This window comes from Lampris incognitus, chromosome 6, assembly GCF_029633865.1.
Source record: "Lampris incognitus isolate fLamInc1 chromosome 6, fLamInc1.hap2, whole genome shotgun sequence".
Taxonomy (NCBI): Eukaryota; Metazoa; Chordata; class Actinopteri; order Lampriformes; family Lampridae; genus Lampris; species Lampris incognitus.
Window position 1 is genome coordinate 53,387,224 of NC_079216.1, and position 22,405 is coordinate 53,409,628.

The 22,405-nt window shown below is 44.4% G+C and overlaps 1 protein-coding gene across 1 annotated transcript in view; it reads left to right on the forward strand.

The window, feature by feature from the left end:
- Positions 1-22,400, forward strand: part of slc23a4 (solute carrier family 23 member 4) — a 34,618-nt gene extending 12,218 nt beyond the window's left edge. The window contains exons 4-12 of the mRNA XM_056281783.1: positions 5,438-5,597; positions 10,741-10,922; positions 11,649-11,769; positions 11,969-12,125; positions 13,444-13,697; positions 17,518-17,682; positions 20,899-21,007; positions 21,342-21,437; positions 22,121-22,400. Coding sequence (XP_056137758.1) covers positions 5,438-5,597; positions 10,741-10,922; positions 11,649-11,769; positions 11,969-12,125; positions 13,444-13,697; positions 17,518-17,682; positions 20,899-21,007; positions 21,342-21,437; positions 22,121-22,389 — 1,513 coding nt within the window. The 3' untranslated portion in view covers positions 22,390-22,400. The remainder of the gene's footprint in view (positions 1-5,437; positions 5,598-10,740; positions 10,923-11,648; positions 11,770-11,968; positions 12,126-13,443; positions 13,698-17,517; positions 17,683-20,898; positions 21,008-21,341; positions 21,438-22,120) is intronic.
- The last annotated feature ends 5 nt before the right edge of the window (positions 22,401-22,405 follow it).

Consider the following 22,405-nt stretch of genomic DNA (forward strand, 5'->3'; position numbering starts at 1 on the left):
ATATTGTAGGTCGCCTTTTTTCGGCAACAATGTCAGAACAGCTCTCCTGCAGCTCTGGGGCAAAGATGAGTCATTAAGGCATTCAGTGAAGACTTAAGTGTTCAGTGTTGTCATCACACAGTTTGGTCCAAAAAGCCTTGTAGAATTCCAGCAGGAGTCCATCAATCCCAGTGCGTGCCCCCCCGCATGCTCTGCAGTGCGGTAGACAGCTCATCTGTAGTCAGAGGACCCTCCAACTCTTTGTTGATCTCCTCTGAGATTCTGGGCAGCCCACTGCAGAAGGAATCAAACGCCCTTAATCCTCAGTATACTCACTGCTGTACAGAAGAGAGTAAAAATCCACATGTCTTTTCTTCATCTCACTGGCTTTAGTCAGCAGCTGTCCTGTTGTTGATTTAAGAGCATGGCTGAACCTGCTCTGTCCATTCTTCTTTGCTAGGTTGAAGAAAAACTTTGAAGGTGAGTCCATCAGAGCAGAATTCTGAAAGTGAGACTGGACCAATGCCCCCTGTGCCTTGCCCAGCAAGTCAACCAGCAAGGCTTTTTTCTTCAAAGCAAACTCAGTTTCCTGTGGACCCTGCAGAACTCTGCAGCGCCACTATTTTCATCTCTAGATCCCTCATAGATTTGGTAATATCATGAGAGACATTGAGAGTGTACTGTTGACAAAGCTGCTTAATGTGTACCTTCCCATAATCCCACCACTGTTTCAATGATGTAAACTCCCTTTTCCTTGTTTTAAAAATATTCCATGAAAATATAAACGTTTCTTTAAAATTTGCATCTATAGTAGCAGAGCAGTGTTAAAATGCCAGTAAGCAGACTTCTGTTTGACTTTTGCAATAAAAACATTGCATGTCACAATTGAGTGATCTGAAAAACCTACGGGCATAATCCTACAGTCTTTAAAAATGCTAAAACGATGCCTAAAAGAATAAAAATTATCTAATTATGCCGTAGTAAAAGACTTTACTATGAACCCAGGTGTACTGTCTAACTTCCTTATGCATCTCTCTCCACACATCAACTAATCTATGAGTTACCGTCAACTACTTGATTGCACGTCTGGAGGCAGCATGAGGTTCAGTATGATTCCTGTCTACATTATCATTTCCTGTGCAGTTAAAATCCCCTGTCAGGCACACACTGATTTAAAACCACACTGAGGTCAGTTAAAAACTGAACTCTGTCAGGCCCTACATTTGCAGTATATACATTTAAAAATCAAAGTAAATGACTCATATTTGACTCTAACTACCATCAATCTACCTTTCACTACTTCTTCTATCACATAAGATTGTGATAGAACGTTTTTAGAAAAGTGGAGTGTCACTCCTGCACTAGTTTTAATTAAATTACTTAAAACAATTTCACCATCTGACTCCGTCTTCCAGTCAGTGTCATTCATGATATCGCTGTGTGTTTCCTGGACAAACATGACGTCAATGAGCTTTAGCTTTACAAGTTCAAAAAGACATGCCCTGTTTTTCACGTCTCATTTTTATCCCTCGGGGGTGAATAAAGTATTCTGATTCTGATTCTGATCTCTTGCTCCATTTAAATTAAGTGTAGGGACTCGGAAGTTGGCCATCGAGACTGATAGGAGAAAAAGCACACGATAAAAGAACAACGTTAACCAGAACGGGAAATGGTTTGTCTTATACTGCTTCTGAGTCTTCATGCAGTATTTCTTGTTTGATTTTCAGAACCATTTTCTTTAACCTGTACATCTCTTGATAAGTGTAGCCCCCCTTTTTTTTCCTCATCTGGGATTCAACAGAATACAGAAACAGTTCTTTATCTACTACTACTTTTGGCTGCTCCCGTTAGGGGTCGCCGCATCGGATCATCCGTTTCTGTCTCTTCCTGTCCTCTGCATCTTCCTCTGTCACACCAGCCACCTGCATGTCCTCCCTCACCACATCCATAAACCTCCTCTTTGGCCTTCCTCTTTTCCTCTTCCCTGGAAATGGAAATCCGATTTATGATCCGCATATTTGATTTGGCAAAGATTTTATGCTGGATGCCCTTCCTGATGCAACCCTCCCCATTTATCCGGGCTTGGGACTGGCACTAAGAATGCACTGGCCTGTGCATCCTCAGTGGCTGGGTTGAGAAACAGTTCTTTATCTGTAAAAAAAAAAAAATCCTCATTTTTAATATTTCTCACATTTTTTGTCTGTTGCAAAAAATTCTTAATTTGGCGTGCATCATAGTTCTCGCTTTGTTGCAACAGACAACTGGGAGGTAGTGTGAGTCTGGCTGTCTACACCACAATCCTCTTCCTTCTCCATACTAAACTCAGCTTCAGGTGGTTGTACCTCCTGCTGCTTTCTCTTTAATACAGGTACCTGGCTGTCTATACCACAGTCCCCTTCCTCCTCCTCCTCCTCCTCCTCCTCCATACTCAAGTCAACCTCAGACAGTTTTTCCTCCTGTTGCCTGCCTCTCCCCCCTGTTATTCCTCCTTTTTTGGTTTGAGAGCCACTAGTTTTAGCCGACTGCTTTCTTTTCAGTACAGGAACCTTACAGATTTTTTTTCTTCCTCCATCAAATCCTCATCGCTGCTCAACACTACACCATCTGCAGCTCTACCTGTAGTGTTTGATGCCACTGCCTGTTCACTGTGCACCTCGTTTTCATCATTTACGTTTTGCTTTTCAGACTTTTCACTCCGTTTGGGTGTTTCAGTTTTGTCAGTGTCGTCTGGACTCTGTTTCTTTTCTGTTGTCTCTTCACTGTTCTGCCTGGTTTTACTGTTTCCTCTCACTTCGTCACTCTGCGTTTTGTCATCAGAGGAGTGTTTCTCAGGACATGCCCGAACCAAATGACCCTCTCCTCCACAGCCTAAACACTTCAAAGTCCCAGAGCGCGCAAAAATCACATGATCAAAATCATCTACCTTCACCTTAAACCCCACATCCAGTTCTTCGTCTTTTCTATTCAAGATCATATGAACCCGCATGTTGCACCAGTGGCAACTTGCAGCCCAACGACAGTTTCCTGATCGATGAAACTATTTTTCCATATCTCGACAGTTCTCTTATCAAAGAGTCATCGGTAATAAATGGCGGACTGTTTGAAATCGTGATTCTTGTCGACAGTGTGGTGAGCGGCGATACTGATACGAAACTTGTCATTAATCCCAGATAGCATCCGGATGTGGGCCATTTCAGGCAATGATGCGGCACTGATGGCCTTCTTCTGGCCCTGACAAAATGGATGTGAGCCTGAAGTGGCCCACATGTATAACAGCAAGTACTATGGCCCAAATATGCCAAATCAAATGTGGGCCTTTTTTGGCATAGATGTGGTGCTCTCGCCAACATGTAATCTGGATGTGACACTGAAGTGGCCCGTGTGGTAAATGGTGAATATGGCCCAAATATCACAAAACAAATGTGAGCCATCTTTGACAAATATGTGGCACATGTGGCATTGCTATGGCTTGGTTCTGGCCCAGATCTGGCAAACAGGAGCAGACTGCCCAAGTGCCATCATTCCATGCGGTATGTGGGCCGGATGAAAGTGTCGAGTGTGGGACGGGTCCGGGCCACAGCAATTTTGCTATCTGGTATAACAACGCCTGCTTCAACCACTTTGTTTAGTTTGTCTATGGTATCGACAAAAATCACCACAGTACCATTCATTCTAGCCGCAGATTTAATGCTGCTGTGACCCACAACCTCTCTGCCTGCCAAAGCACAATCCTCCACCGAAAAAGGAAAACCAGGGGACAGTTTAAAGCCCTATTTCCTGGTGAGTTTGGTTAACTCCATACCAGCATTAAGCACGCCAATCAGGAAATGCCGGCCGACCGCAAACACACACACAAACCCCCTAAAACCTTCCTATATACACACCAAACCAGTAACCCTACAATACACACTATATACACCCTGTACAATATTTACAAGAAAAAATAAAGATAGCAAAAAGGTAGAAATCTCTCACAACCGCTCTCACACGTATGTCTGCTCAGCACGCTCGCTCACTCTTCTGCTCAGAGAGAGAGAGAGATTTGATTTTCAAAAGCACATTTATTCAGTCCAACAGCTAATATTCAAAACATCCTATTATAATGCAATACATCTTATTGTCTCATTAAGTAATTCAAAACAAAAGTATCTATACCAACAAACAGGTTCCAAACTCAAGTCAACTCTACGTGCATGGCCCAAAATCACAAACACAAATTTAATAAAAGAAAAAATAAATAAAATAACATTAAAAAAAACATAAGCCAAATATAGTACAGCCAGGGCTCACCCTTGTTACACAAATTAGAAACAGAAAACAAGGTCTTCATCATCACCCACTGAGCACAATACTCCCCCTATTGCCCATTTAAGGCTGAAAGCATCTAAATTGTCTACCGTTTTGTAGTAGGAATACTCCACCCTGACCTGAGCCTTCAGCAGACCTTTAAGAACATGCACAGGGTCCACACAGCCCGAGCCTGGTTCTTACGGCTCAGCCAGATGGCTAATTTGGCAGTGGCTGATATAAAATTTATAATTGTTTGCGTACTTTTCTTCCTAGCTAGGTATTTGGGACCATACACAAACAATTGAAAGAAAAAAGCCTCACGCAAGCCCAAAAACCAGCCCCTTAGCAAATCAAACACACCCACCAACCTAGGACACTGGACAAATAAATGCATTAGAGTTTCACACTGTGAACAAAAAAGACACGCCTCCCTGTGATCAGGATCCAGGTGTGCTCTGTGTGTGTGTGTGTGTGTGTGTGTGAGGGAGAGAGAGAGAGAGAGGGAGAGAGAGAGAGAGAGAGAGAGAGAGAGAGAGAGAGAGAGAGAGAGAGAGAGAGAGAGAGAGAGAGAGAGAGCTGCAGAGTGCACCAGTAGAGAAAGCTGATGAACACATACTGTAAGTCTTTTGAGGTAAACTTGGGAGTGCTTGCACATTGGACCGCCGTCGGGCAGCGGTTTTCTATTTTTCGCCTCTGATGGCTGACTCATGATATCCTCCCTGCTGTTTAGAAAATGAAGAACTGCTGAAATCAGAATACAACTCAAACAATGTGTTATTGCAGATAGTTTTTAAAGGAGTGGGACTTAGTTGGTGCTCTTAGGCTATCAGGGTAAAAGCTGTATTTCAAAGTAGGCTGACCTTTGAAAGAAGGATGCCAAAACACATGAATATATTTGGGTCATTTATTGAGGAGAATGACACATGAACTGCAGCCCACCAAGGTCATCAAGCTATCATGATCCCTCACTATATTTTATCCTTATGTTGCTTCAGAGGGAATGACTCTGTGATATATAATGCACAGGACCTGGATAGCATTTCATGCTGATATTGCGCTAAATGCTTCAGCTCTGTGTCTGTGTCTGTGTTTCTACCCACATCTCTTCATCTTCTCATTATCTCATTCATTTTCCTACTCTCCCCTCTCTATACTGTCTTTGGTCCAGACTGCCCATTCTCCAAGGTGGTACATTCACGTTGCTGGCCCCTTCCATGGCAATGCTGTCCATGCCAGAGTGGACATGTCCAGCCTGGACCCAAAACGCCAGTTTGGTCAATACGTCCTCTCCAGCCTTCGTAGAGGTGTGGCAGAGTCGAATGAGAGCGGTGAGTATATGTTATGACTATTTGGAATGTAAGAAAATATTGATGCTCTTAAGTGTCTGATAGTATTTTTTTTCCATATTGTGTTGATTTTCAAAAATACTATATTAGTTCTGATGATTGCACAGAAGGAGACATGGCAACAGCACCACTCCACTGTGTAGCAGGTGATTTATGTAACAAGGCTACACAGAACCACAACAGCAGCAAACGTTGTCAATGCTGCACTAGCTATGGCTCTGCTTGCTCTTACTGTATGTATATTGGGGTGTTTTCTTAATTACTCTTCTACTCTTCTCTTCATGTATACTATTACCAAATCCTCTGTGAATAGCACACATGGCCATTGTAACTCTAGTTAATGATAATGCCCATATTTGCATATGAAACGGGTCGTTGGTTTGAGTCGTTATGCAACTGTGTTGTTTATAAGGGTGGGAATACCTGCAGTCAGTTGAGACTGAAGAGGTCACTTATGCCCCTTTTCCACTGCATGGTACCGGCTCAACTCGACTCTACTCTATTCGACTCTGCTCGCTTTAGTTTTTGGGATTTCGTTTTCCACTGCAGATAGTATCCCCTTACGGCGAAGCCCCACTGGTCATTTGTGGGCATGTTGACTAGTTTTTCCTCCCTTGTCTACCAGCGCGCCACACGAGTGTTTTGTTTAAAAAAAAAAAAAAATCAACAAGACCAAGTCTAAATGTGTGCTTCACATGAACAATATTAGTGTAACTAAGAGATTCTCTGACAACAAATCTACTACTACTTTCGGCTGCTCCCATTAGGGGTCGCCACAGCGGATCATCCGTTTCCATTTCTTCCTGTCTTCTGCGTCTTCCTCTGTCACACCAGCCAAATGCATTTCTTCCCTCACCACATCCATAAACCTCCTCTTTGGCCTTCCTCTTTTACTCTTCCCTGGCAGCTCCATACTCAGCATCCTTCTCCCAATATACTCAGCATCTCTCCCCCACACATATCCAAGCCATCTCAATCTTGCCACCAACCTGAGCGGTCCCTCTAATATAATCGTTCCTAATCCTGTCCTTCTTCGTTACTCACAGTGAAAATCTTAGCATCTTCAACTCTGCCACCTCCAGCTCCACCTCCTGTCTTTTCGTCAGTGCCACTGTCTCCAAACCATATAACATAACTGGTCTCACAACCATCTTGTAAACTTTCCCTTTAACTCTTGCTGGTACCCTTCTGTCGCAAATCACTCCTGACACACTTCTCCACCCACTCCACCCTGCCTGCACTCTCTTCTTCACCTCTCTACTGCACTCCCCGTTACTTTGGAAAGTTGACCCCAAGTATTTAAACTCAAATGCCTTTGTCACCTCCACTCCTTGCATCCTGACCATGCCACTGTCCTCCCTCTCATTCACGCATAGGTATTCCGTCTTGCTCCTACTGACTTTCATTCCTCTTCTCTCCAGTGCATACCTCCACCTCTCCAGGCTCTCCTCAACCTGCCCCCTACTCTCGCTACAGATCACAATGTCATCCGCGAACATCATCGTCCATGGAGACTCCTGCCTGATCTTGTCCGTCAACCTGTCCATCACCAGTGCAAACAAGAAAGGGCTCAGAGCCGATCCTTGATGTAATCCCACCTCCACCTTGAACCCATCTGTCATTCCAACCGCACACCTCACCATTGTCACACTTCCCTCATACATATCCTGCACCACTCCTACATACTTCTCTGCAACTCCTGACTTTCTCATACAATACCACACCTCCTCTCTCGGCACCCTGTCATATGCTTTCTCTAAATCTACAAAGACACAATGCAACTCCTTCTGGCCTTCTCTATACTTCTCAATCAACATTCTCAAAGCAAACATCGCATCTGTGGTGCTCTTTCGTGGCATGAAACCATACTGCTGCTCGCTAATCATCACCTCTCCTCTTAACCTAGCTTCTATTACTCTTTCCCAAATCTTCATGCTGTGGCTGATCAACGTTATACCTCTGTAGTTGTTACAGTTCTGCACATCGCCCTTGTTCTTGAAAATCGGTACCAGTATGCTTCTTCTCCACTCCTCAGGCATCCTCTCACTTTCCAGCATTGTGTTAAACAATCTAGTTAAAAACTCCACTGCCATCTCTCCTAAACATCTCCATGCCTCCACAGGTATGTCATCAGGACCAACTGCCTTTCCACTCTTCATCCTCTTCATAGCTGCCCTCACTTCCTCCTTGCTAATCCACTGAACTTCCTGATTGACTATCCCTACATCATCCAACCTTCTCTCTCTCTCATTTTCTTCATTCATCAGCCCCTCAAAGTATTCCTTCCACCTTCTTAGCACACTCTCCTCGCTTGTCAGCACATTTCCATCTCTATCCTTGATCGCCCTAACTTGCTGCACATCCTTCCCAGCTCGGTCCCTCTGTCTAGCCAATCGGTACAAGTCCTTTTCTCCTTCCTTAGTGTCTAACCTGTCATACAACTCACCATACGCCTTTTCCTTTGCCTTTGCCACCTCTCTATTTGCTTTACGATGCATCCCCTTGTACTGCTGTCTACTTTCTTCATCTCTCTGACTATCTCACTTCTTCTTTGCCAACCTCTTCCTCTGTATAATTTGCTGTACTTCCTCATTCCACCACCAAGTCTCCTTGTCCTCCTTCCTCTGTCGTAATGACACACCAAGTACCTTCGTAGCGGTCTCCCTCACTATTTCTGCAGTGGCTGCCCAGCCACACGGCAACTCTTCACTACCACCCAGTGCCTGTCTTAACTCCTGCCTGAACTCCACACAACAGTCTTCCTTCTTCAACTTCCACCATTTGATCTTCGGCTCTGCCTTCACTTGCTTCCTCTTCTTGGTCTCCAAAGTCATCCTACATACCACCATCTGATGCTGCCTAGCTACGTTCTCCTCTGTCACCACCTTGCGGTCTCCAATCCCTTTTAGATCACGCCTTCTACATAAAATATAGTCCACCTGTGTGCACTTTCCTCCACTCTTGTACATCACCCTGTGTTCCTTCATCTTCTTGAAATATGTATTCAACACAGCCATTTCCATCCTTTTCACAAAATCCACCACCGTCTGTCCTTCCACATTTCTCTCCTTGACTCCATACTTACCCATCACCTCCTCATCACCTCTGTTCCCTTCACCAGCATGTCCATTGAAGTCTGCTCCAATCTCCACTCTCTCCTCCTTGGGTACCCTCTCCACCACGTCAACCAACTCTCTCCAGAATTCTTCTTTCTCTTCCATCTCACACCCAACTTCCGGGGCATATGCACTGATAACATTCAGCAATACACCTTCGATTTCCAGCTTCATACTCATCACTCTCTCTGACGCTCTCTTCATCTCCAGCACACTCTTGACATACTCATCCTTCAGAATTACCCCTACCCCATTTCTCCTCCCCATTCGCACCATGGTAGAAGAGTTTGAACCCACCTCCGATACTCCTGGCCTTAGTCCCCTTCCACCTGGTCTCTTGCACACAGTATGCCTACCTTTCTTCTTTCCATCATATCAGCCAGCTCGCTCCCTTTACCAGTCATAGTGCCAACATTCAAAGTTCAGACTCTCACCTCCACATGCCCACCCTTCCCCTCTCTCACTGCCTCTGGACATGTCTTCCCCTCTCCTTCTCCTTCGCCCAACAATAGCATAGTTTCCACCGGCACCCTGCTGGTTAACAGTACCGGTAGCGGTCATTGATAACCCGGGCCTCGACCGATCCGGTATGTAAATCTTATTTATGATCCGCATATTTGATTTGGCAAAGATTTTACGCTGGATGCCCTTCCTAATGCAACCCTCCACATTTATCCGGGCTTGGGACCGGCACTAAGTATGCACTGACTTGTGCATCTTCAGTGGCTGGGTTATATATTTATATTTATTTATATTTGTATTTTATTTCGTCCATAGGGTTAGTGGTTGTGTCAGGAAGGGCATCTGACGTACAATTTTGCCAGATCATTATGCGGATTGACAAGACCGCCATCGGTGTTGTGCCCTCACAGGGTACCAATGGAAACTGTCGATTCCGCTGTGGCAACCCCTGGGAAACAGGGAACAAGCCGAAAGGAGAAGAAGATATTTATATTTTATTTATTTTATTTTTATTTATTGTATAAGGTTTTCATGTAAATAAATATAAATAAATATACATATTTATATTTATTTATATTTTATTTATTTTATTTTTTTATTTATATTGGTATTTTCATGTCACCTTTTAGTATTGGCTCAGCGCACTTGGAACCTCGACGGAGGTGGTACCAAAAAAAAGTACCTGGTACCAGGTACCATCCCTAACTTTTGCCCGATGGAAAACCAGAAAAAGCGAGTACAGTAGAGTTGAGTCAAGCCGGTACCATGCAGTGGAAAAGGGGCATTAGATGAGTGATGAAACGTATTTGTCAATAAATGTGTCCAGATGAACTGATTCCACCTTCTTTGATTTTCTTACCTGGATTATTGAGCATGTATAAAGACAATATATTGACTTCATAGTATATCACAATATATTGAATCATGACACTTGTATCGTGGTATGACTCATATCGCCAAATTCTTGCCAATACACAGCCCTAGCGGCGTTCTAATCTGTATCAATCTCGGAACCCAGAATCTAAATTGCCTGATGACAATTTAGCTCTAGGGACAACGGCCAATATATTGGAGTTTCTGGTGTAGCTGCTGGCTTCCGTTTCTTATGACGACTTCCTGTTCCATACACCCATCATTGTTTACAGTCGGATTAGCCACTTGAGACGCGAGAATGGAGCTGAATGAATGGAGACATGAGAATGGAGAATGCTCCATTCTCACATTCTCTGAAATGTCAATTTGAGTAGGTCAATTTGTGATTTGAGTAGGTCAGTACTACTCAGACTAAAACAGAAATTAAAACGGAAACCAGAACACTTCTGATACCAAACTCTTGTCATGTGCCAACAGATTCAAATTTGTTAACATTAAACATCACATTTCTTTTGTAATTGATTAATTTCACAATCTGTTGAAACTTAAACAGTTTGAATGCTTATAATTAATATTATTATGTGCATATTAGAAAATAACAAGGCTCATTTTTGTTTGTTATATGAGAAGACATCTTTAACTGTTGTAAAGGATTATTATTATTATGTTTACAGCTGCAGGGTTCCATCATGGTCGGCTCCCTTCTCCAGGTCTTGGTGGGTTTCTCCGGTCTCATTGGCCTTTTCATGCGCTTCATTGGGCCTCTCACCATTGCACCCACCATCTCGCTCATCGGGCTGTCCCTATTCGACTCAGCTGGCACCAGCGCTGGCAATCACTGGGGTATCTCTGCCATGTGGGTTAACTCCCTACCAGATTCTTCCTAGAACTGTAAACGTGACTTCACTGCCTCCCATGCGTCTATTACAGAGTGCCAACAACCCATTCTGGTTCAACGTAGAACAAAACGTGATGGTGTATTTTAAAAGCACCAGTGTCTTGAATGCTATTTTGTCCTTTTAAATAATTTCAGTGTTTTCCCTACTGTTTTCATAACTATTAAATATGTAATGCATTGCTCCTTCCCCCACTGGTTATTGTAAGCTTGGCTTACAGTCAGTCCTTGATTAAAAACACTCATATAATTTGATTAGCTATCGCAACTGAAACCAGTGTTGTCTTAACTGATGTCAGTGAGACAAACTGAATATCTGAAATGGATTAGTCTGAACTGCAAACTGCGGGGACTGCAATCTTGGGGCTTAACTTAGTAAGAGCCTCAAAGCCTTTTCTTGTCCACAAACCTGACTTGTTGCTCATTTGGCTTTAGAAGTACAAAAACCAGGTCCAGAAAGTGAAATCCTAACCGTGTATTTGCTCCACCCATGCACCAAAACGGCTGATCCTACTCAACACCACTTCAGCTAGGTAGGGCAAATACACAGGACTATTACTTTCTCAACCAGGATTTCATACTTCTGCCTGGCTTTATGCTTACAAAATAATCCTGTTCAGTTTAATTTAGATTGGATATGCTTAACATGATCAGTTATTACCTTCTCTCTCTCTTTCATACCCACAGGACCACAGTGCTGATCATCCTCTTTTCCCAGTACCTCCGTCACATAGCATTGCCTTTTCCCACATACAGCAAGGATAAAAAACTTCATACCTCCCGGCTCTATGTTTTTCAGATTCTTCCTGTAAGTAGAAAACAAGTAATCTTTGTTGTCTTGATCTCGAATGATTAACAATTATCAAACTACATGAAGACTCATGCTCTTTTCCTAATTCTTAATCCCTTTAACTCTGTTTAGAAAGCTGAAGAGGTAGTTAAAGGAACCCTCCAGTGTGTTCGAAGAAAAAAGGATGCTATTCTGACCTGATTTTTACTGTCCTCAGGTTCTCTTGGGTATTACTCTGTCATGGCTCATCTGCTATATCCTGACAGTCTACAATGTCCTGCCCTCCAATCCAGATGAGTATGGCTACATGGCCCGTACTGATCTAAAAAAAGAAGTCGTAGGTCAAGCCCCCTGGTTCAGATTCCCATACCCAGGTAAGGAACAAGATTCTGCTATACTGTCAACTAAAATGGAAACAATCAGGGGCATCCGGGTGGCATGGCGGTCTATTCTGTTGCCTTCCATCACTGGGATGGCAGGTTTGAATCCCCGTGTTGCTTCCAGCTTGGTTGAGTGCCCCTACAGACACAATTGGCCGTGTCTGCAGGGGGGAAGCCGGATGTAGGTATGTGTCCTAGTCGCTGCACTAGCGCCTCCTCTGGTCAGTTGGGGTGCCTGTTCGGAGGGGAGGGGGAACTGGGGGGAATAGCGTGATCCTCCCATGCGCTACATCTCCCTGGTGAAACTCCTCACTGTCAGGGGAAAAGAAGCAACTGGCGACTCCACATGTATCGGAGGAGGCATGTGGTAGTCTGCAGCCCTACCCGGATCAGCAGAGGCGGTGGAGCAGTGACCGGGACAGCTCGGCAGAGCGGAGTAATTGGCCAAGTACAATTGGGGAGAGAAAAAAAAAGGGGAGGTCCAAAAAATGGAAACAATCACAATTTTTTCATCATTATCTCTCTATATATGCTTTAAGGGTAACACTCAATTAGAACCCAGAATACTGAGTGTGTTTCTCTGAAATGCCACCAAAATTGTGTCTGGCAGTGACCGAACAATCTGAATGTGAAAACTACAACCCCTACTTTCTGGGTTTTCACTTCCTTCAGTGGGCTACATGGAGACTACTAAATTGTATACGAAAATATGAATAACAATGCTTCATATACCTGTTGTAGTGAATGCCACTGAATGCGGTAAAGGCCGGTGATTCACAGATTGTCATCCAGTGTCATCATTGTTAAATACATTGCCACACAAATTGTGATGGTGTTTCAGGGACACACAGACAACTGCTCAGTATTATGGCTTCTAATGGATTGTTTTCTCTTCCCGTAACATATACAGTATACAGGGATAATAGTAAAAATTGTGATGGTGTGCCCCCGTAGCCGAATCGTTACAGTGCATGTCACATGGTCACAACTGTCGCTGGTTCGATTTCAGCAGGCGACGTTTTTGCATATCCTACCCCTCTCTCTCTCACCCATTTCCTGTCTGCCTCTTTACTGTCGCTGTCTAATAAAGAAAGGTAAAAAACAATGTGATGGTAAAGTTACTGATGTCAACGGTTCTCTCATCTTACTGAACTGACTTTTTTATGAGGAAAAAAAGGGAGAGAAGGTACAGTGCATGTTCAATACTCCGGTTGATCAGAATAAGCATTTGGTGTGAATATAGCAATAAAATAAAAAAGCATCACATGCTTGGACATCCTCTCTTCTACAGTGTCTGAATTCTGTCTTATAGGTCAGTGGGGGCTGCCAACCGTGAACCTGGCAGGGGTGGTTGGCATCTTGGCTGGTGTGATTTCCTCCATGATAGAGTCTGTTGGAGACTACCACGCCTGTGCCAGATTATGTGGGGCTCCACCCCCACCTAAACATGCTATCAACAGGGGTATTGGGATTGAGGGTCTTGGCTGTCTTCTGGCTGGGGCCTGGGGAACAGGCAATGGCACAACTTCATACAGTGAAAACGTTGGAGCCCTTGGGATCACAAAGGTGAGACAGGCCTCCAGGTTTAGATGTAGAACTTTGTGTTATGTTTGAGTTGTTTAGTGAGTGGCAACTTGTTGAGTATAACGAAAGAGTCCAGACAAATCCGGACTCTTTCATTATTTTCCTTGGCGACTTTTAACAAAGGGGATCTCAGCCATAAACTACCTAAATGCAGTCAGCTGATAATATGCCTGACCAGGGAGGAGAACACTTTCGATCACTGTTACACTACAATCAATAGTGCCTATCAAGTGGTCCCCAGTATTGCACTGGGACACTCTGACCATGTTATGTTCCACCAGATTCCTGCATACAGGCGGGAATTAAAACTCTCTAAATCTGTTGTGAGGACATCTTAGAAGTGGAACAGTGAAGCTATGGAGGATCATTGCATGTGCATGGACTGCGCTGACTGGGATATTTTCAGGACTGCCACCAACAGTCTGGATGAGTAAAATGAGGCTGTTTAGCTGGTTTGCAGCTAAACTCAGTCAGCTAAGGTTAGAAAAGGAGGAAGCGTTTAGGAGTGAGAACAAGGTCTGGTTTACAGAGTCTAAATACAGGTTTAGCAAGGTGGTGAGAGATGCTAAACAGCTGTACTCTGAGAAAATTTCAACGAGAGTTCTCAGAAAAAAACTCGGCCTCTGTTTGGAAGGGCCTCAGACAGATCACCAACTACAAACCGAAAGCCTCCTACCCCACTAATGACTTGTGCCTGGCCAACGATCTGAATGAGTACTACTGTCAATTTGAAAGACAATGGATGAGTCCTGACACCATCCCTGTGACTCCATCCACCAGGTCCAGACCACTAGCTCTTCCTCCCCCGCCTCAGCAGGAGCCCAGGCTTCTCCACAACTGCTCACCTTGGAAGCCCCCTCCTCCCCTTTCCCATGACAACGCTCTCCATCCTGGAGAGGGACGTTAACAGGCTGTTCAAGAGACAGAACCCCTGCAAAGCAGCTAGACCAGATTCTGCCTCTCCCTCTACCCTGAAGCACTGTGCCGATCGGCTATCTCCGGTGATCAAAGCCATGTTTAACACCTCACTGGACACATGCCATGTATCAGCCTGCTTCAAGACCTCCACCATCATCCCCGTCCCCAAAAAATCAAGGCTCACAGAACTCAATGACTACAGACCTGTCACCCTGGCCTCTATGTTAGTGAAGTCTTTTAAGTGCCTTGTACTGTCCCACCTTAAAACCATCACCAGCCCACTCCTGGATCTCCGCAAGTTCACCTACAGAGCCAACAGGTCTGTGGACGATTTAGTTGACATGGTGCTCCACTTCATCCTCCATTACCTGGACTCTGCAGGAACCTATGCCAGGATCCTGTTTGTGGATTTCACCTCCACCTTCAACACCATCATCGTGCCTGACCCCACCTGCAGGTGGATCACCGACTTCCCATCTGACAGGAAGCAGCATGTGAAGCTGGGGAAACACATCTCTCACTTCTGGTTCAGCCGCACCAGTTCCACTGAAGGTTGTGTCCTCTCCCCTCTACTCTTCTCCCAGTATACAAACAGCTGCACTTCCAGTCAGCAGTCAGTCAAGCTCCTGAAGTTTGCTGATGATATCACCTTCATTGGGCTCATCTCTGGTGGGGATGAGTCTGCCTATAGGTGGGAGATTGACCATTTGGTATCCTGGTGCGATCAAAACAATTTGGAGCTCAACACTCTAAAGACAGCGGGGATGGTTGTGAACTTCAGAAAGAACACACCCCACCCACCCCATCACCCTGTGTGGCTCCTCAGTCGACACTGTGGAATCCTTCTGCTTCCTGGGCACCATCATCACCCAAGACCTCAAATTCAGCTGCCTCACCAAGAAGGCACAGCAGAAGCACAACTCCAGTTCTTTTTCCTGTTGCATTGGTCAGGGGCACAGGCAAGAGAATTAACCTTAACACGCATGTCTTTTTGATGGTGGGAGGAAACTGGAGCACCCAGTGGAAACCCATGCAGACACGAGGAGAACATGCATGATGGTGTGCTTTTTCCCACCGGCAGCCATACCAACATGTACCCTGGCTCTGCCGAGTGACAGGAGCTAAGCAGGTATGGGCTTGGCTAGTACTTGGTTGAGAGAAAACTCCCGGTAAAACTGAGTTGCTGCTGGAAGTGGTGTTGGTGGTCCAGTAGGGGGCAGTCTTCCCTCTGGCCCTAATTTTTTTTAAAAACAACAGCAACAAAAAAAATCCCAGTGCAGTAACGTGGGCACTGTGCTGTAGGAGATGCCGTCCTTTGGATGAGATGTTAAACCAAGCTCCTGACTGACTGTGGTCATTAAAGATCCCATGGCGCTTATCGCAAAGAGTAGGGGGGCCTCAGTGTCCTGGCAAAATTCCCAATCTGGCTCCCTCCATCTGGCCAACTAATCATCCCCCGTGTAAATTCGCTCAATGATTCATCCCTCTCCACCTCAAGCTGATGTGTGGTGAGTGTTCTGGTGCACATTGGTTGCTGTGCATCACCCAGGTGGGTGCTACACATTGGTGGTGGTTGAGGTGATTTTCTCCCCTTCAATGTAAAACGTTTTAGGTGTCTAGATATTATTATTATTGTTGTTGTTTTACACTGCGAGAATTGAGTCTACCCTCACCTCTTCCATCACTATCTGGTACGCTGCTGCCACAGCCAAGGACAAGGGCAGACTGCAGTGTATCATTCACTCTGCTGACAGGGTGATTGGCTGCAACCTGCCAGCCCTCCAGGACCTGTATGCCTCAAGGACACTGAGGCAAGCAGGAAAGATCATGGTCAACCCTTCTCACCCATGCCATGGTCTCTTCAAAAACACTCCCCTCTTGCAAGAGGTCAAGGTCTATAAAAACCAGAACCTCACGCCACAAGAACACCTTCTTCCCCACAGCAGTAGGGTTTTCCATGACATGACATACACCTACATGTACACACAGTCGCATGCACAAACACTGTGTAATGTATCCATCTTCCCTACTGTGCCCTCTGTACATGGACACTTTGCATAAACCTGCACTACCCTGTAAATGACTCTTATTCTACAACAACTTCTCATTCTGTAAATAACTTCTTATTCAAAAATTCTCATTTAACATTTTGTAAATAGAGTACTTGGCAGCATGGTGGTGCAGTGGTTAGCGTGGTTGCCTCACAGCGAGAAGGTCATGAGTTCGAGCCCTGGGGTAGTCCAACCTTGGGGTCGTCCCGGGTCGTCCTCTGTGTGGAGTTTGCATGTTCTCCCCGTGTCTGCGTGGGTTTCCTCCGGTTGTCCCGGTTTCCTCCCACAGTCCAAAGACGTAGGTCAGGTGAATCAGCTGTACTAAATTGTCCCTAGGTATGAATGTGTGTGTGTGTTGGCCCTGTGATGGCCTGGCAGCTTGTCCAGGGTGTCTCCCCGCCTGCCGCCCAATGACTGCTGGGCTGGGATATGCTACAGCATCCCCTCGACCCTGAGAGCAGGATAAGCGGTTCAAATAATGGATGGATGAAAATAGAGTACTTGCCATATTTCCAGTGTTTTCATATTATTGCACCTTATTTCACCAATATTTCATTTTTATTTTCATTTTGTCTTGTATAAATATTTTATTATTCTTTTAACATTTACCTTACTCTTGCTATTAATTTTTCCCTCATGCACCAACATACCATGTCAAATTCCTTGTATGTTCTTGAACTACTTGACGATAAATATGATTCTGATTGTTAGGTTAGGTCACATTATAGATGTGATAAATGGTAGCGCACGCCACATTATAACTGTTAATCTGTCCCATTGCCATAGAAATCCCACTGTTTCGAAAAATAATGCTTTTCTTCTCTTTTCTGCAGGTTGGCAGCCGCATGGTTATCGTAGCCAGTGGTGTCTTGATGGTTGTAATGGGTATGTTTGGTAAAGTAGGTGCCATTTTCACCACCATCCCGACACCCGTGGTGGGAGGAATGTTCCTGGTTATGTTTGGCGTCATCTCAGCAGCTGGAGTTTTTAATCTGCAAGTAAATACCCCCTCTAAAACGTTCTAATGAGTCAGGATTTTTTTTTCAAGTCGGACTGAAATTGAAACACTAATATTTTTTAACATCACTTATAACCAGTGGCGGTTGGTGCTAAAAATGTTTGGGGGGGCACAATTTACCTTGGCGCAGCACACCTGACAGCTGCTTTAATGTCCACACAGTCACAGAGTTATTAAGAAGGACATTGTAGCCTATAGATTTTATCAGGGTTCGTACACGGTGGATGATTGACAGTTGAGACAAGGCGTCGTGGTGCATGTGAACATGATTGGCAGCCACGAGAATTGTCCAATCACATTAGATCAAGAAACATTAAACCAATACCAATTCGCTGCCAATAAAAGTGGGAGTGTCTGGGGTGCACAGAACTGCGTCCCATGGAAAATCTGAAGAAACCAATCAGACAGCAGCCTCAGGTCACCTGCTTGCCAAAAGTTTGAGGGCTTACATAAGGTATCGTTTGGCCGGCACCCCTCACCCAGGAAGTATATGTATTCACACAGAAATCAACCAAATACCATTTGGAACCAATATTTAATGGCTGCTGACAGGTACTCACAGACTGAAAACACTTTTATTTCATAATTATTTGCATTAGACAACTACATTATATTCAACATGTTTAAGTAGATTTTCAGCTCTTGATATTTGAAGGGGGTGGCGCCCAGCGCCCTCTTCTGGCCAGCCACCACTGCTTATAACCTTAATTATCGTGCATTTTGTACTGTCTCTATAATACAAAATGTATAATTCAGTTTTTCAATTTAAGCCCAAGAAGGATAAGCGGTTTGGATGATGGATGGATGGATGGATGGATGGATGGATGGATGGATGGATGGATGGATGAATTTAAGCCTTTCAGATCAAATCATCAAATTATGAAACCCCACCCATCCTAACTGCCAACCTTTGCTTGTACTTGTCACTCAGAGGACAGCTCATGGATATTAATTAGCACTAGACCACTCCCTTGCTGTTATTGAGACAACTAAGAACAGTTACTCAATCAAGTTGCATTTTATATAGCGCTTTCTAGCTGCAGCAGCCACTCAAAGAGCTTTACATTCTGGTCAAATCTGAATTTCAGACACCTGTTATAATAGAACACAATCTGGTCAAATGCATTTAAACAAGAACTAAATAAAAGGGTCCAATTTTATAAGCGTCGCAGTCTGCACCCCCCTGGTGGCGTGAGAAGGTCTGACCTCTGTGGGCCAGGAGAAACTGCGTCTAATCAACGGAGGCAACGAGTACTAGCCAATCAGAGGCAGAGTTCCCGGAAAACGGGTACGAAAAAAAATCACGCATGTGGGGATAGTGAATCAGGAAGTGTGGTGGATTAGCAAGGAGGAAGTGAGGTAAGCTATGAAGAGTGGAAAGGCAGTTGGTCCTGTTGACATACTGTGGAGGCATGGAGATGTTTAAGAGAGATGGCATTGGAGTTTTTAACTAGATTGTTTAACACAATCTTGGGAAGTGAGAGGATGCCCGAGGAGCGGAGAAGTATACTGGCGCTGATTTTCAAGAACAAGGGCGATGTGCAGAACTGTAGCAACTACAGAAGTATAAAGTTGATCAGCCACAGCATGAGGATATAGGAAAGAGTAGTAGAAACTAGGTTAAGAGAAGAGGTGACGATCAGCGAGCAGCAGTATGGTTTCATACCATGAAAGAGCACCACAGATGTGATGTTTGCTTTGAGAATGTTGATTGAGAAGTATAGAGAAGGCCAGAAAGAGTTACATTGTGTCTTTGTGGATTTAGAGAAAGCATATGACAGGGTGAAGAGAGAGGAGGTGTGGTATTGTATGAGGAAGTCGGGAGTTGCAGAGAAGTATGTAGGAGTGGTGCAGGATATGTATGAGGGAAGTGTGACAATGGTGATGTGTGCGGTTGGAATGACAGATGGGTTCAAGGTGGAGGTGGAATTACATTAAGGATCTGCTCTGAGCCCTTTCTTGTTTGCAATGGTGATGGACAGGTTGACGGACAAGATCAGGCAGGAGTCTCCATGGACGATGATGTTCGCAGATGACATTGTGATCTGTAGCGAGTATGGTGCAGGTGGAGGAGAGCCTGGAGAGGTGGAGGTATGCACTGGAGAGAAGAGGAATGAAAGTCAGTAGGAGCAAGACGGAATACCTATGCATGAATGAGAGGGAGGGCAGTGGAATGGTGAGGATACAAGCAGTAGAAGCGACGAACGCATATGAGTTTAAATACTTGGGGTCAACTGTCCAAAGTAACGGGGAGTGCGAAAGAGAGGTGAAGAAGAGAGTGTAGGCACGGTAGAGTGGGTGGGGAAGAGTGTCAGAAGTGATTTGAAACAGAAGGTTACCAGCAAGAGTTAAAGGGAAGGTTTACAAGATGGTTGTGAGACCAACTATGTTATATGGTTTAGAGACAGTGGCACCGATGAAAAGACAGGAGCCGGAGCTGGAGGTGGCAGAGTTGAAGATGCTAAGATTTTCATAGGGAGTGACGAAGAAGGACAGGATTAGGAACGATTATATTAGAGGGACAGCTCAGGTTGGACGGTTTGGAGACAAAGCAAGAGAGACAAGATTGAGATGGTTTGGGCATGTGTGGAAGAGAGATGCTGGGTGTATTGGGAGAAGGATGCTGAATATGGAGCTGCCAGGGAAGAGGAAAAGAGGAAGGCCAAAGTTTATGGATGTGGTGAGGGAAGACATGCAGGTGGCTGGTGTGACAGAGGAAGATACAGAAGACAGGAAGAAATGGAACGGATGATCCGCTGTGGCAATCCCTAACAGGAGCAGCCGAAAGTAGTAGTAGTAGTAGTGGTGGTGGTGAGATTCTCATTCCCACCCAATAACCCTGGGAAAGAAGAGTCTACGTCACACGTGACCAGACTATAAACCCTAGTGGTGTGACTTTTATTATGAACACAGCTGTTGACACTGTGGAAGCCATCAGATCCCTCCTTACGTACTGCAATTGGCAATATAATGAGGTGTTTTCTTTCCATGAAATTTCCATAGATTAAGCTAAATTATACACTACACAGTGTATGGATAATTCTGAGTGCATTTCTAAATGGTTCCAGGTGATTTTCCCTTATAGTTTGGTAAGGCAAGAAGCAACTCGTTATGAGGAAAAAATAACTGAATAAAGTGCCTGAAAGACTCCTGTCACACCTTAACAATTACTTTTTTTTTACCTCTAATTTTACAGTATGCAGACATGAATTCTTCTAGAAATATCTTCATCTTTGGGTTCTCCGTGTTCTCTGGTCTGGTCATTCCTAACTGGATATTTAAGAACCCCAATACCATAGAAACAGGTAAACGGAACAAGTGTCACCACTGATCTTTGTGCGTATCATAAGCAGCAGAAGTTTATATCATTTGTTACTGAAGATCTGAAATTACCCTGTGATGGACTGGCGGCCTGTCCAGGGTGTCTCCCTGCCTGCCGCCCAATGACTGCTGGGATAGGCTCCAGCATCCCACGACCCCAATTGGGATAAGCGGCTTGGGTAATAAATGGATGGATGGATCTGAAATTACTCCTACATATTAGGCCTCCTTACTTTATATGATATCAATCTTGTGCCTTTAACCATGAATCTCTCATCCCGGAAACTTGAAGTCTTTGTATTGTATTGTAATCTGCAGGTGTGGTAGTGCTGGACCAGGTGCTGCAGGTACTACTGACCACCAGTATGTTTGTAGGAGGTTTCTTTGGCTTCTTACTGGACAACACCATCCCAGGTAACCCTTTTTATATATATATTTTATTCAACATCAATAACAATATCACTATATGTGACAAAAGGCATGTATCATGTTCCGTCTTGTAAACTTTATTAAAAATGGCCATCCTATATAGGGATACAAATCCACAGAGCCCAATCAGAATATGACACATCCCAAATTGATGCAATAGCATGTAGGATAGAACAAAACAATCGGTAAGGCAAAACTTATATCATGATCTCTCATTCTCTGGTAATATGGAGAGCAAAGAGAGAACAAATGACACAGCTAAAGCAAAAGCGAAATGAGAAAGCTACTTGGCACCGGTTTTCAAGGTAAAATGAAGGCAGAATCAATCACTTTACTTTCTCACTTAGAAATACAGCCACTCTTTACTATAAAGGCAGACCATGGCATGCTGTCTAAATCAACGGATTTCAAATGGTGTGCTTTTTGAGCAGGAAAAATGTAAAATTCCACCTAAAACCTTATTAAAAATAAATGTTGTTTTTAAAGTTCATATATTTAGTAATAGAGGTGAGACCTTGTGTTGCACTTTCATAAATCTCAGTCTAATTCTTTGTGTCATGGTGGATAGTGGATGTGCCGTGGGAATGTTCCATGATTAAAAAGTGTGCAGTGGCAGGGGGTAAAGGCGGGAAACATGGATCTGAACAGCTCTGTTGTGTTTCTAACAGGATCGAAGCGTGAACGAGGCATCGTAGCCTGGAACAACGCTCATGAGGGCAACTCCAGCAACACACTAGAGAGCGAAGAAGTCTACAACCTCCCCTTTGGCATTACCTCCTGCTTCTCTTCCTCCTCCTGGGTGCGTTACATACCTTTCTGCCCTCCCAGCATGCCGAGGTCCCTGGCCAGTTCTGGAGCGGACACTAACGCCCTGGAGCCCCGGCAGCCAGCTGGAAATTCAGAGCCGACACAGATCATTATTGGGGTGGCTCTATGAAGTGTGGACCCACAGT